Below are 13164 nucleotides of genomic sequence, written 5' to 3' on the forward strand. Positions count from 1 at the left end.
CTTCTCTCGCTGAGAAAACGCTATTTGTGACCTGTGATACAAAAATGTCATAACTTTTTTTAAAAGTGAGTTTTCTGTCAAGTTTCCACCTGAAAGCATAGAAAGATGCATAAACTCTAAGTTACAGGTGGATTTCAGTGAGTTTTCATTAAAATACAAGAGTTTTGCATGAAGTGTTCATTTTGGCCTTCTCTCGCTCAGAAAACGCTATTTGTGACCTGCGACACAAAACAGCCATAACTTTTGTTCAAAGTGAGTTTTCAGTCAAGTTTCAACCTGAAAGCATAGAAAGATGCATAAACTTGAAGTTACATGTGGATTTCAGTGAGTTTTCCTCAAAATACAGGAGTTATGCATGAAGTGTTCATTTTGGCCTTCTCTCGCTTTGAAAACGCTATTCGTGACCTGTGACACAAAACAGCCATAACTTTTGTTCAAAGTGAGTTTTCAGTCAAGTTTCAACCTGAAACCATAGAAAGATGCATAAACTTGAAGTTACAGGTTGATTTCAGTGAGTTTTCCTCAAAATACAGGAGTTATGCATTAAGTTTTCATTTTGGACTTCCCTCGCTGAGAAAACACTATTTGTGACCTGTGATACAAAAATGCCATAACTTTTTTTAAAAGTGAGTTTTCAGTCAAGTTTCAACCTGAAAGCATAGAAAGATGCATAAACTTGAAGTTACATGTGGAGTTGAGTGAGTTTTTATCAAAATACAGGAGTTTTGCATGAAGAGTTCATTTTGGCCTTCTCTCGCTGAGAAAACGCTATTTGTGACCTGCGACACAAAACAGCCATAACTTTTGTTCAAAGTGAGTTTTCAATCAAGTTTCAACCTGAAAGCATAGAAAGATGCATAAACTTGAAGTTACAGGTTGATTTCAGTGAGTTTTGCTCAAAATACACGAGTTCTGCATGAAGTGTTCATTTTGGCCTTCTCTTGCTGAGGAAACGCTATTTGTGACCTGCGACACAAAACAGCCATAACTTTTTTTAAAAGTGAGTTTTCAGTCAAGTTTCAACCTGAAAGCATAGAAAGATGCATAAACTTGAAGTTACATGTGGATTTGAGTGAGTTTTTATCAAAATACAGGAGTTTTGCATGAAGAGTTCATTTTGGCCTTCTCTCGCTGAGAAAACGCTATTTGTGACCTGCGACACAAAACAGCCATAACTTTTGTTCAAAGTGAGTTTTCAATCAAGTTTCAACCTGAAAGCATAGAAAGATGCATAAACTTGAAGTTACAGCTTGATTTCAGTGAGTTTTCATCAAAATACAGGAGTTCTGCATGAAGTGTTCATTTTGGCCTTCTCTTGCTGAGAAAACGCTATTTGTGACCTGCGACACAAAACAGCCATAACTTTTGTTCAAAGTGAGTTTTCAGTCAAGTTTCAACCTGAAAGCATTGAAAGATGCATAAAGTTGAAGTTACAGGTGGATTTCAGTGAGTTTTGCTCAAAATACAGGAGTTCTGCATGAAGTTTTCATTTTGGCCTTCTCTCGCTGAGAAAATGCTATTTGTGACCTTTTGACACAAAACAGCCATAACTTTTGTTCAAAGTGAGTTTTCAATCAAGTTTCAACCTGAAAGCATAGAAAGATGCATAAACTTCAAGTTACAGGTGGATTTGAGTGAGTTTTTATCAAAATACAGGAGTTTTGCATGAAGAGTTCATTTTGGCCTTCTCTCGCTGAGAAAACGCTATTTGTGACCTGCGACACAAAACAGCCATAACTTTTGTTCAAAGTGAGTTTTCAATCAAGTTTCAACCTGACAGCATAGAAAGATTCATAAACTTGAAGTTACAGGTTGATTTCAGTGAGTTTTGCTCAAAATACAGGAGTTCTGCATGAAGTGTTCATTTTGGCCTTCTCTCGCTGAGAAAACGCTATTTGTGACCTGCGACACAAAACAGCCATAACTTTTGTTCAAAGTGAGTTTTCAGTCAAGTTTCAACCTGAAAGCATTGAAAGATGCATAAAGTTGAAGTTACAGGTGGATTTCAGTGAGTTTTGCTCAAAATACAGGAGTTCTGCATGAAGTGTTCATTTTGGCCTTCTCTCGCTGAGAAAACGCTATTTGTGACCTTTTGACACAAAACAGCCATAACTTTTGTTCAAAGTGAGTTTTCAATCAAGTTTCAACCTGAAAGCATTGAAAGATGCATAAAGTTGAAGTTACAGGTGGATTTCAGTGAGTTTTGCTCAAAATACAGGACTTTTGCATGAAGTGTTCATTTTTGCCTTCTCTCGCTGAGAAAACACTATTTGTGACCTGTGATACAAAAATGCCATAACTTTTTTTAAAAGTGAGTTTTCTGTCAAGTTTCAACCTGAAAGCATAGAAAGATGCATAAACTTAAAGTTACAGGTGGATTTCAGTGAGTTTTCATCAAAATACAAGAGTTCTGCATGAAGTGTTCATTTTGGCCTTCTTTGGCTGAGAAAATGCTAAAAAATAGCCATTTATCTCGGTGAAGGGAGATGTACAGGTGGAGTCTGAGGAAGAGGAGGATGAGGCCTCCGGTGGACAGGGACAGTCAGAATACAATGAGATGAGAGAACAGTTAGAAGAAGCCAGAAGGAGACTAGAAGAAGAGAGACTGAGAAATGAAGGTGGAAACGGGGAAAGTAGAGAGGACAGGGAGAAGAGAGAGACAGATGAGCAAGCACATAGAGACATAGAAGAAGAATATAGTGGTGGACTACTACAGAATAATGGTGACAAACCACAGGCTGACAAGACTGACCATGCTGACAAAGCCGCCCCTACGAAAAAGAAAAGCAGATCTACAGTAGAACCCAGACTGTTTTTAAACCCCCTACTGAGACGCAGCCACTCAATTTAAAATGGCTCTATTAGAAGGAGTGTAACAGAAGGTGCGCAGCGAGATGGAAAATGATCCTCACTGCAGTGGAGATAACTTGGCACAGTGGTGCAGAGTGTTTACTCACAGACTCAGACAAGAAGACAGCGACTCAGCTAAATCTAATAAAGAATTAGAGGACTTGAAGATGCAACTTCAATTCAATCAAATCTCTCCAAATAGCACAAGCTATTTGGAGAGAACAAGCAACTGGTGCTAAGAAGTCTGCCAAAGCAGAGAAACAGATCGTGCAACAGCAGGCCGCACCTGCACCTGCACCAGCAGCACCAGTAATGCCTGCACCTGTGGTACCAGCCTCACGGTACTATCCACTGCAGTACCAGTGGGCTCCACCTGGACCCCAGCCTCAGTACTATCAGGCCCCTCCCCAACGAGGAGGAGGCAGAGGGCGCGGTTTCTCTCAACAGAGAGGAGGAGGCAGTGGTCAGGGAGGTGGGAACGGTTACCAGGGGCCGCCGCAGGGGGAGGGATGTTATGTCTGCGGGGCACGAGATCATTGGGCATGAAACTGTCCTAACAAACCTCCATCCCAGAGGTGACATGGGCGTGGTCAGGGAGGACCACCACAGGACCATCAGGCACCACAACAACACCTGAATCCACAACAATACCAGATGCGTCAGTGGGAAAGGAAGGACTGGTACCTGCCGCCACAATAAGGGTGCCCGGTTCCAACAGCAGGGGGATTGGCTGACCTCCTGTTAAGAGTGAGAGTAGAGGGAGTAGCTGTTGACATGCTGGTGGACACAGGAGCAAAAATATTGTACTATAAATCATAGCCTGCCGGAAGCTCTTATCTCTGACAGAAAAGTGGAAAAAGTGGGTTTTAATGGACAGCCAACTGCCATCCCATTTACCCACCCCCTCCGAACGGCAGTCAGTGAACAAACTTTGCAGCATCGGTTTGTGTACTCTCCATCCTGTCCTATTCCCTTGATGGGAAGAGACTTGTTCACTAAATGCAATGCTTCTATTTTGTGTGGTGAAACGGGACTGGAACTGTCGGGCCCATCACTCAGATTATCAAGGACCTTGAACAAAAAGATGTTCTGGAGGCTTCCACCTCTACTTGGAACACTCCTATTCTACCTGTAGGGAAACCCAACAGAGATTGGAGAATGGCTCATCACTTGAGAGCTGTTAATGCATGTGTAATCACGCCTCCTATCCCGGTTCCAAATCCACACACTGCCCTGTCTCAACTATCTCCAACACAACAGTTTTTCACAGTGATTGATCTCGCAAATGCATTCTTTTCAATACCTCTGCCAGTTGAACTGCGCAAGTACTTTACATTCACGTGGAACGGACACAGATATCAGTACACAGTTCTACCTCAGGGATTCTCTCTCTCACCTGGCCTGTTCAATCGTGCGCTACATGAACATTTATCTAAAACCCTCCACCTCCCGCCAGGTTGCATGTTACTACTGTATGTAGATGATCTTCTCATTGCCGCACCCACTGCATCTGAGTGTCTACAAGCCAGACAGACAGACAGACAGACTACTTTATTAATCCCTTTTGGACATTCCGCCAGGGAAATTGCACTCTCCTCAACATACATTCACAGCACTGTTACCATAGAATAGACTAAAAATAGCAAAGAAGAGAAAACAAAGACTATATATATATATATATATATATATATATATATATATATATATGCATATATACATGTGCGTGTGCCTGTGTGTACCTGGATGGTTATGTATATGTGCATAGTGACAGGAATAATCATAATATTAATTGTTCTTAATTGATATTATAACAATAATAATAATTATAACAATAATAATGATGATGATATAATATAATGATGATGATACAATATAATAAAAAAATATAACAATAGTTATAATAATAATAATAATAATAATAATAATGTACAGTCTCTTATATTGCACATGAGTGTCCGGTTGTTATCGGGGCAAGTTAATGGTGCTCAGCCCTCTCCTACAGTCCTTCTGTTGGCCCTTCCCCCCTCCAGTGAGGAGTTTAACAGTTTAATGGCTCGGGGGATGAATGAGTTCTTCAGTCTGTTGGTCCTGCACTTGGGGAGGAGCAGCCTCTGGCTGAACAGGCTTCTCTGGCTGGTGGTGACAGTGTGCAGAGGGTGGCTGACATTGTCCAGGATGTCCAGCAGTTTGTCCAAAGTTCTCCTCTCTGCTACTGTTGCCAGAGGGTCCAGCTTCATCCCAACCACTGAGCTGGCCCGCCTGATCATCTTCTCCAGCCTGGAGAGGTCTGCCTTCGTCACACTCCCTCCCGAGCACACCACAGCGTTGGACAGGACGCTGAAGACCACAGACTGATAGAACATCCACAGGAGCTTCCTGCAGATGGCTCTCAGCGTCCTCAGGAAGTACATCCTGCTCTGAGCCTTCTTATATAGCTGCCTCGTGTTGCTCGTCCAGTCCAGCCTGTTGTCCAGCCACAGCCCAAGATATTTATAGGACTGTACGACCTCAACCTCCTCCGTTCCTATCAGAACTGGTCTAGCTCTGGGTCTGTCCCTCCCAAAGTCAATGACCAGCTCCTTAGTTTTGGAGGTGTTGAGGTGCAGGCTGTTGTTGTGGCACCAGGCAACAAAGTTCCTCACCAGGCACCTGTACTCCTCCTCTTCACTGTCCCTAATATACCCCACGATGGCTGTGTCATCTGCGAACTTCTGGATGTGACACAGTTCAGAGTTGTAGCAGAAGTCCGCGGTGTACAGGGTGAAGAGGATAGGGGACAGTACAGTCCTCTGTGGAGCACCGATGCTGCTGACCACAGTGTCAGACGTGATGTCCTTCAGCCTGACGAACTGTGGCCTGCCAGTGAGGTAGATGGAGATCCAAGCAATCAGGCCGGGGTCCACTCGCATTCGTAGGAGCTTGTCCTGTAGTGCAGGGGGCTGGATCGTATTGAAGGCACTTGAGAAATCCAGGAAGAGGATCCTCAATGTGCCTTTCCCCTTGTCCAGATGCAAGTGGGCTCGGTGTAGCCGGTAGAGGCGTCCTCTACACCGACGTTCCCCCGGTAGGCAAACTGTAGAGGGTCCTCCGCATGCTGCACCTGAGGCCTGAGGAGGTTGAGGAAGAGCCGCTCCAGAGTCTTCATCAGGTGTGAAGTTAGTGCCACCTGTCGGAAGTCGTTCAGCTCGCTGGGCCGGTTCTTTTTAGGAACTGGAACGATACATGACGTCTTCCATAGGGTGGGTACTTTCCCGAGCTGCAGACTCAGGTTGAAGACCCGTTGTAGCGGCTCCCCCAGTTCAGCAGCACAGGTCTTGAGGAGCCGGGGACACACTCTGTCTGGTCCCGCTGCCTTTCGGGGCCGAAGCTTCCTGAGTTCTCCTCTCACCTGGTCAGCTGTGAAGCAAGGAGGGGGTTGTGGAGATTGTGAGAAGGGGGGGTGGTGGAGGGAGGGGTGGAGGGGGGCTGCTCTGTTGCTGTGGGGGGGGGGCGGTGGGCCATGGAGTAGGAAGGAGGCTGCTCAGCTGTTGCAGAGGGGGAGGGGGGCGTTGGAGGGTGGTTTGAGGTGGACTGGCTGAAGCCACCCAGGCATGCCTGAAATCCCTAGCCTTAGGAGGCTTTAAAGCATCAAAATCCAAATTACAATGTGCGCGCTCCCAAGTAACATTTTTGGGAAGATTAGTCGCTGGTAACGCCACTTCCATTTCTGCAGAGCATCGTTACACCATTCTAAGATATCCCAAGCCTCAAACAGTTCGTGACATGATGTCATTTCTGGACCTCACAGGCTACAGCCGTCATCATATTAGTGATTACACCCACAAGATGACCCCGCTTTGCCAGCAAGTTAATGAACAAGGACTGAAGAATAGATTTAATCCCTTGGTGTGGACACCAGAAGCAGAGGACTCATTTGTTCGAGTGAAACAAGAACTAGCAACGGCAGCCGCTCTTACAGCACCAAATTACTCTCAGATTTTTTACCTTGATGTTTCTGAAAAAGGCAACACCATGAATGGTGTTCTTTTCCAGAAAACAGGGGGAGGTAGGCGAGCAGTGTTAAAGTATCTGAGTGTAGCATTAGACACAGTCGAAACCAAACAACCACCTTGCGTAAGACACGCAGAAGGATTGACTAAATTACTACATAAAAGCGAACATCTCATAGCAGGACACCCATGTACAATGTTGACCTCTCATGGGGTGTGGGGTTGGTATCCTCTGAGGCATTCACCCTGACAGGAACAAGACAGTCCAGAATAGAGAAAGCTCTGTTGGCACCTAATTTGACTTACACCCACGAGGGGATAAATATGGCAGATCACATGACAGAAGGGGAACCGCACGAGTGCGCCCCAAGAGCCATACAAAACTCGAAAATGAGAGAGGACCTGACGGCAACACCTAATCATGACGCCACATGCACATTTTTTTTCTGACGGATGTTGTTTTAGAAAACATGATGGTTCACTCTCTGCAGCATGGGCGGTAGTGAAACTATCTGCAGATGGAACCTATGAAACCCTAACAACAGGGCAAGTGATAGATGGCCCCTTAGCACAGAAGGCAGAAATTGTGGGACTCACTGAGGCATGCAAGTTAGGGAAGGGACAGAGAGTGAACATGTACACGGAATCAGCATATGCGGTTAACGCAACACATGTGCAACTCCCAGAATGGAGAAGAGGAGGCTATTGCACCTCCACAGGCACACCAATCAGACATGAGACCATGATGAGAGAATTAGAGTAAGCACTCGTGCTCCCGGAAACGGTTGCAGTCATGAAGTGCAAGGGACATGATACAAACAAAACTATAGTGGCTAAGGGAAATCAAGCTGCAGATATGGCTGCAAAGGAAGCAGCAGGGTATTCCCCGACATACCAAATGATGACAACAGAGACCAACATGACCGACCTAAAACCCAGATGGACTGTGACTGAGTTGATTGAGCTACAAGACAAAGCTGCACCAGAGGAGAAGTCAATGTGGTTGGCTAGAGGAGCCAGGAAAGGTATAGACAAAATGTACAGACAGGAAATGACAGGGAAACCAGTTTTACCTGCAACCCTCATGTCATCCATGCTTGAAGAAGCACATGGACCTTTGCATGAAGGCACAGAGCAGATGAGAAGATACCTACAAGGGTGGTGGCATCCATTATTGACGGATTCCATCAAAGTTTATGTGAAAGAGTGTCAGATTTGCAATAAATACAATGTCAGACCAACGTTGAAACCCTTCCCGGGAATGAGACCTTCCCCTAAGGGACCCGGAGAAGAGATTTGTATTGATTACACAGACATGATAACATCTGTAAAAGGTCATCAGTACTTACTAGTGATCACTGACCTGTACACAGGATGGCCTGAAGTGTTCCCTGAAAAGAAGGAAGACAGTCAGACAGTTGTGAAATGGTTGATCAATGAGTGGATCCCCAGATACGGGTTCCCTGAGGTGATCGGATAAGATAATGGAACACATTTCAGAGCAGACAACCTGAGGAAAGTGGAAGAAATCTTGGGGTTGAAGCATGCTTATGGCACTGTCTATCACCCACAGAGTCAGGGGGCTACAGAGAGAATGAACTGAAGACTAAAATCAACCACAGGATTTACATGGTCTTACATGGTCTGTGTCTTACATGGACTTATTCTGTTAATCTGAATAAATTCTTTTGAACTAACTAGGTATCCTCTCCAGATTTTGAACAGCGCAATATATACTCTGGGTCCTTCTGATTGATTAATGATGACTTGTTGAAAAGTTCCTACTATATATATATATATATATATATATATATATATATATATATATATGCAGCAATGGATCTGTTCAGTGTCTATGTGCAAAACCCTGCAGTGAGGACCTCTGTCCTTTTTTATATTCTCAGTGCAAAAATGTAATGATAGTTACAACAATGTTGTGCTTAAAGGTGCCATAGAGAGGTTGAACGGGGTATTAATTCTTGTTCTGTGATGTGATATGTAACCCCACAAAAAATGGTTGGGTCTGTAATGGCTCAGAACCTTCCTAAAAGGCTCTCTGAAACCGCTATGTTACCATGTTGGGTTTAGAATGCGTTGTTTTTCCCTATTGGGGTCATTTCTGACCTTATCTGGCAACCTTATTATTTATGAAGTGCATGAGTTGACAGCGATCGTTGCCGTTGTTTATCTGGCAACCTCATGCAACAATAAACAAAAGGTAGGTATTCCTGGCATTCTGTGAGTTGTTAAAAAAGATATGACAAGATCAATTATTAACATGTTTGTGTGTTGCACCTTTCACAAGCGGACATACACTTAACTTTGGAATTAATTTCCTGAGGTCTGAGACCAGAAGATTGCTGTATCATGACCTGTTTCTCTTGTTTTTCTGGAGTGTTATGAACCCACAAGATAGAAAACATACAGGGGTCAAATCAAGAAAACAAGGTGCAAAATGAACTGCAATTAAGGTTTTTAATAGCTTGCAATTTAGGGAGTAAAAGAGAGAGTCTGCCTCTGTAAGTGGGAGATGAGTCAGAATCTTGAGCAGGTGCACAGAGTCTGTAACCATGGAAACTGGCACATTTGAGCTCTTTATGTTTATTTTTTCTGTAGCAGAAAAACAGTCCTTTCCTTATCTCAAGCTTATCAATGGTAATGAACAAAGTAGGGATTTTTGAGCTCTGGAATGAAAAAAGAGAAGTTGTTAGTAAATTCGTAAAAAAGCACAGCAACAAACACTTTGAATAATTTAAAATATGAAATTACACTCTTCGCTTCCTCGGTGAAAGAGATTGGGTCACGATACAGATTTAGATGGCTGTGTTGCACTCCTGAACGCTAGAGGGAGCTAGTATGTAATGGATTTACCGGACGTTATCTCGTTTGTTGACATACCCAGAGCGGTTGGGATAGCTCTCTTAATAGCTGTGGACATACTGAGCTAGCATAGATAGGGTAACAATGGCAACTGCAACAGTGAACATACGCGACAGCTGTGGTGTGGACTTAAGCAGTGGCCTGGAGGATGTTTCTGTTTCATTTGAAATTAATTCAGCGGTACAGACATTTCCTGTATTTCAGGTAAACCCAGACAGCAGCATGGTAACTTATAGTAATAGTTGTCACGAACGCTGGACTACTGTCCCCCGAAAACTTGAGGTATTCACCTCCAGAAATGAGCGTCTATTAGCTTCTTACCCACGGACTAAAGCTAGTACTTAAGTCAGTCTAAGCTACGAGCAAAGTGTCATTGTGACTGTGAGTTACTTTTTAATGAAACTCAGCGATAATTTATTGTTCTTATACGTTACAGTTTCAACCACAGTTCTTTAAATCATATAACTCAAACTAGAACTTAAAATCAATTAAACGAACGAGAGAGGAAGGCAGGGGAAGTTTTGGTAGCTGTAAAACTGGCGCAAATGGCAAATGATTCTTACACGTAGGACACTCCACTAAATACAAGAAAATGATTATATATATATATATATATATATATATATATATATATATATATATATATATATATCACACATGGTTTGCTTGACTGTGTATAGCAATGTTTGTCTTCCATGTACTTATTATTTCAGGAAACAATTTCAGGGTAATTGCAGCAAGCCTTGCACCAGTATTGCTTGGATATTGTAGTGGGTGGCTAAAATCTGGTGGTTATAAAGTCTTTAACATACAATTCACGAGTTTACCATTAGATGGCAGCAAATAATCACGTTACCTGTACATCATCTGACGACAGCACATGGAATTAAATGAAAACGGGAAAAAAAAGACTTCACTCTCCAGGCTCTCACAGGTTTTTGTGGTTTTTAAAAGCTTCCTCTGTCAAAATATTTCTCTTCCCTGTTTTTGTTCCCACTGCTGGATGTTGAAGCTTCAGTGTGCTTTGTTTGACTCTAGAAGGTTTTTCATTGTTTACAGTGTCAAATTTGTGCTCAGTGAAAATCAGATTGTAAGAGGCAGTCCTACAAGCATTATTTGTAACATCACTTATAAATTGGAAGCTGATCCTGGATCAAAATTTAATATACACTGATACAGTTTGGAACTGTAAGGTGCAGAAAAAGTTTGAATAGACTTTGTACAGAAGTAGGACACATTTTGTGTCCAGCAGTTACATGTATAATGAAAACATTTGCATTGTCAAGTAAGACGGTATTTTTTTTTTACTTGGTAGAGGAATTGATGTCATGGATTTCAGAGGGTTTATTTATTTAAAAAAACATGTTGACATGTAGTATTTATTGTATTCTTGTGCACCTTATACCTGTTTAACATTATACACTATACACTTTCCCTATATGGAAGACATCAAAGTACTCAGATTTTCCAAAAATGTGAAAACAATGATGTCAGAAATTGCATACATTGCCATAAACTGCACATTATGTTCTTGATTCCAGATCATTTTTTAAACTTATTTTTATTCTTTTTTAAAGACAATAACAGCGTCCGGGCTCATCATACATACATAGTTTGGCTCTCATCTTTATATCAGTGTCCTTATTGTTCAGTGGCAATGGTGGTATCCTTGTCTTGTCTTCTATAATCACTCCATTTTTCAAAATTTTCCTTGAATAGTGTCTCTTGTAGCCTCAGTTTACATGTAATTTTCTCTATCACAGAAATTCTTCCATGGTGTGTATCCACTGCTCATCGGTTGGTGGTTCTACTTGTACCACAATCTCATAATTGACAGATAACAATTTATCATCAAAATATACTCCTGACACAATGGATGTTTGCTGCTTCCTCCACTGGATTTTGCTGGAAAATATTGAAGCAATTGAGCTGCAACAATTAGTAAATTGATAAGCAGATTGAAAGTAAATCAATTGCCAACTCTTTTGATAGTTTGACTGTTTTTTTTAAGCAAAAACGCTTTCTGTTGATGGACTTGTGTATATAGGGATTTTTCAGATATTCTCGACATTTTATAAATTATCTGATCTACTGATTAATCGTGAAAATAATTGTCAGATTATTTGATAAAATAATGGCAGCCTTTACTGTGATAATTGTCAGTGAATTTTCTATTCTACTAATTGTATAATCGGTTATTTTTTTCTGCTCCAGTAAAAATATATTTGCAAGAATTATCTGCATGTTACACTTGTATACTCAAGTGTGTTCCCAACCTTTTCTTTTCAACTGTTGTGCAATGATTTTTCATTTCCTAAACTCTTTGTTGTCATTTTTCAGTACTCTCCAGAAAATGTTCAGGGTCCAGGTTGCACTGTTGACCCCAGAGAAGTTACACTTCCAGGATGCTCGTGCTTGTCCGAAACATGTGTGACAGCTGTGAGCTGCTCCTGCCTGCAGACCCATGGAGGGATGTACAGCAGCAATGGAATCCTGCTGACCAGCAGCAGAATGGACAGTTACTGCCTCCCAATATTTGAATGTAATGCGTTTTGCTCCTGCAGTGACAGCTGCATTAACCGGGTGGTGCAGAGAGGACTAAGACTCCGTTTGGAGGTCTACAGCACCAGTAACAGAGGTTGGGGAGTGCGGACATTACAAAGCATCCCTTGTGGGATGTTTGTGTGTGAGTATGCAGGAGAGGTCATCAGTCTCACCGAAGCCAGACGCAGGCAGCTCGCACAGGTGTCCACAGACAACAATTACATCATTGCTATAAGGGAGCATGCAGGTAGAGGTTCCATAACAGAGACATTTGTGGACCCGTGTAAGGTTGGAAACATAGGCCGTTTTCTCAACCATTCCTGCCTGCCCAATCTGTTCATGTTGCCAGTGCGGGTGCACTCAGTGGTTCCAAGGCTGGCACTGTTTGCCAGCAGGGACATCAATTCCCAAGAGGAGCTAACATTTGACTATTCGGGAGGTTACAGAAACAAATCACCAGTGGAGCTGAAGAGCGATGCTATCGTACAGGCAAGTCGGACACATTCACTCCAGAGGAAAGTTTGTCACTGTGGTGCCAGAAATTGTGCTCAGTTCCTTCCTCTGGACTTGTCTGTTATCAAGTAATGTAAATTTGTAACTATTCAGTTTATTAATTTTAGATTTAAGTTGTAGTGTTTGATCTCCTTTTATTTGCTCATTAGAGGTAATAAACACAATCGAACAATTGATGACTCATGCCTGTGCCCTTCATCATTTCTTCCTCTTTAGTCTCTCTGATGTCCCCTTATTTCCCACTTCAAACTAGTTTTATTTTACTTGTTGCCAGTTCTGGTTTTTGTCATAAGCTCTCTGCCTGTCAGAAATACTTGTTCTACATGTTCAAGTGGATTTCCAGTCATTTAGATGACATCTTTGCACATGGAAGTCCCACTTTTCACAC

The 13164-nt window shown here is 42.4% G+C and overlaps 1 protein-coding gene across 1 annotated transcript; it reads left to right on the forward strand.

Moving 5' to 3' along the window:
- The first annotated feature begins 9718 nt into the window (after positions 1-9718).
- setmar (SET domain and mariner transposase fusion gene) lies at positions 9719-12942 on the forward strand. Its single transcript, XM_086200602.1, has 2 exons — positions 9719-9923; positions 12060-12942. Exons 1-2 carry the CDS (start codon positions 9804-9806, stop codon positions 12846-12848), a joined length of 909 nt encoding a protein of 302 aa, XP_086056728.1. The 5' UTR covers positions 9719-9803; the 3' UTR covers positions 12849-12942.
- Positions 12943-13164: the final 222 nt, after the last annotated feature.

The sequence above is a fragment of the Aulostomus chinensis genome, chromosome 3 (genome assembly GCF_037954235.1).
Source record: "Aulostomus chinensis isolate RoL2024-O1b breed Wild chromosome 3, RoL_Achi_v1.0, whole genome shotgun sequence".
Lineage (NCBI taxonomy): Eukaryota > Metazoa > Chordata > Actinopteri > Syngnathiformes > Aulostomidae > Aulostomus > Aulostomus chinensis.

Bases quoted from the DNA above. Each gene is read 5' to 3' on its own strand.
- setmar (XM_086200602.1), top strand. From the start codon at position 9,804: ATGGCAACTGCAACAGTGAACATACGCGACAGCTGTGGTGTGGACTTA. The intron at 9,924-12,059 runs GTAAACCCAGAC...GTCATTTTTCAG, and splicing joins AGACATTTCCTGTATTTCAG to TACTCTCCAGAAAATGTTCA.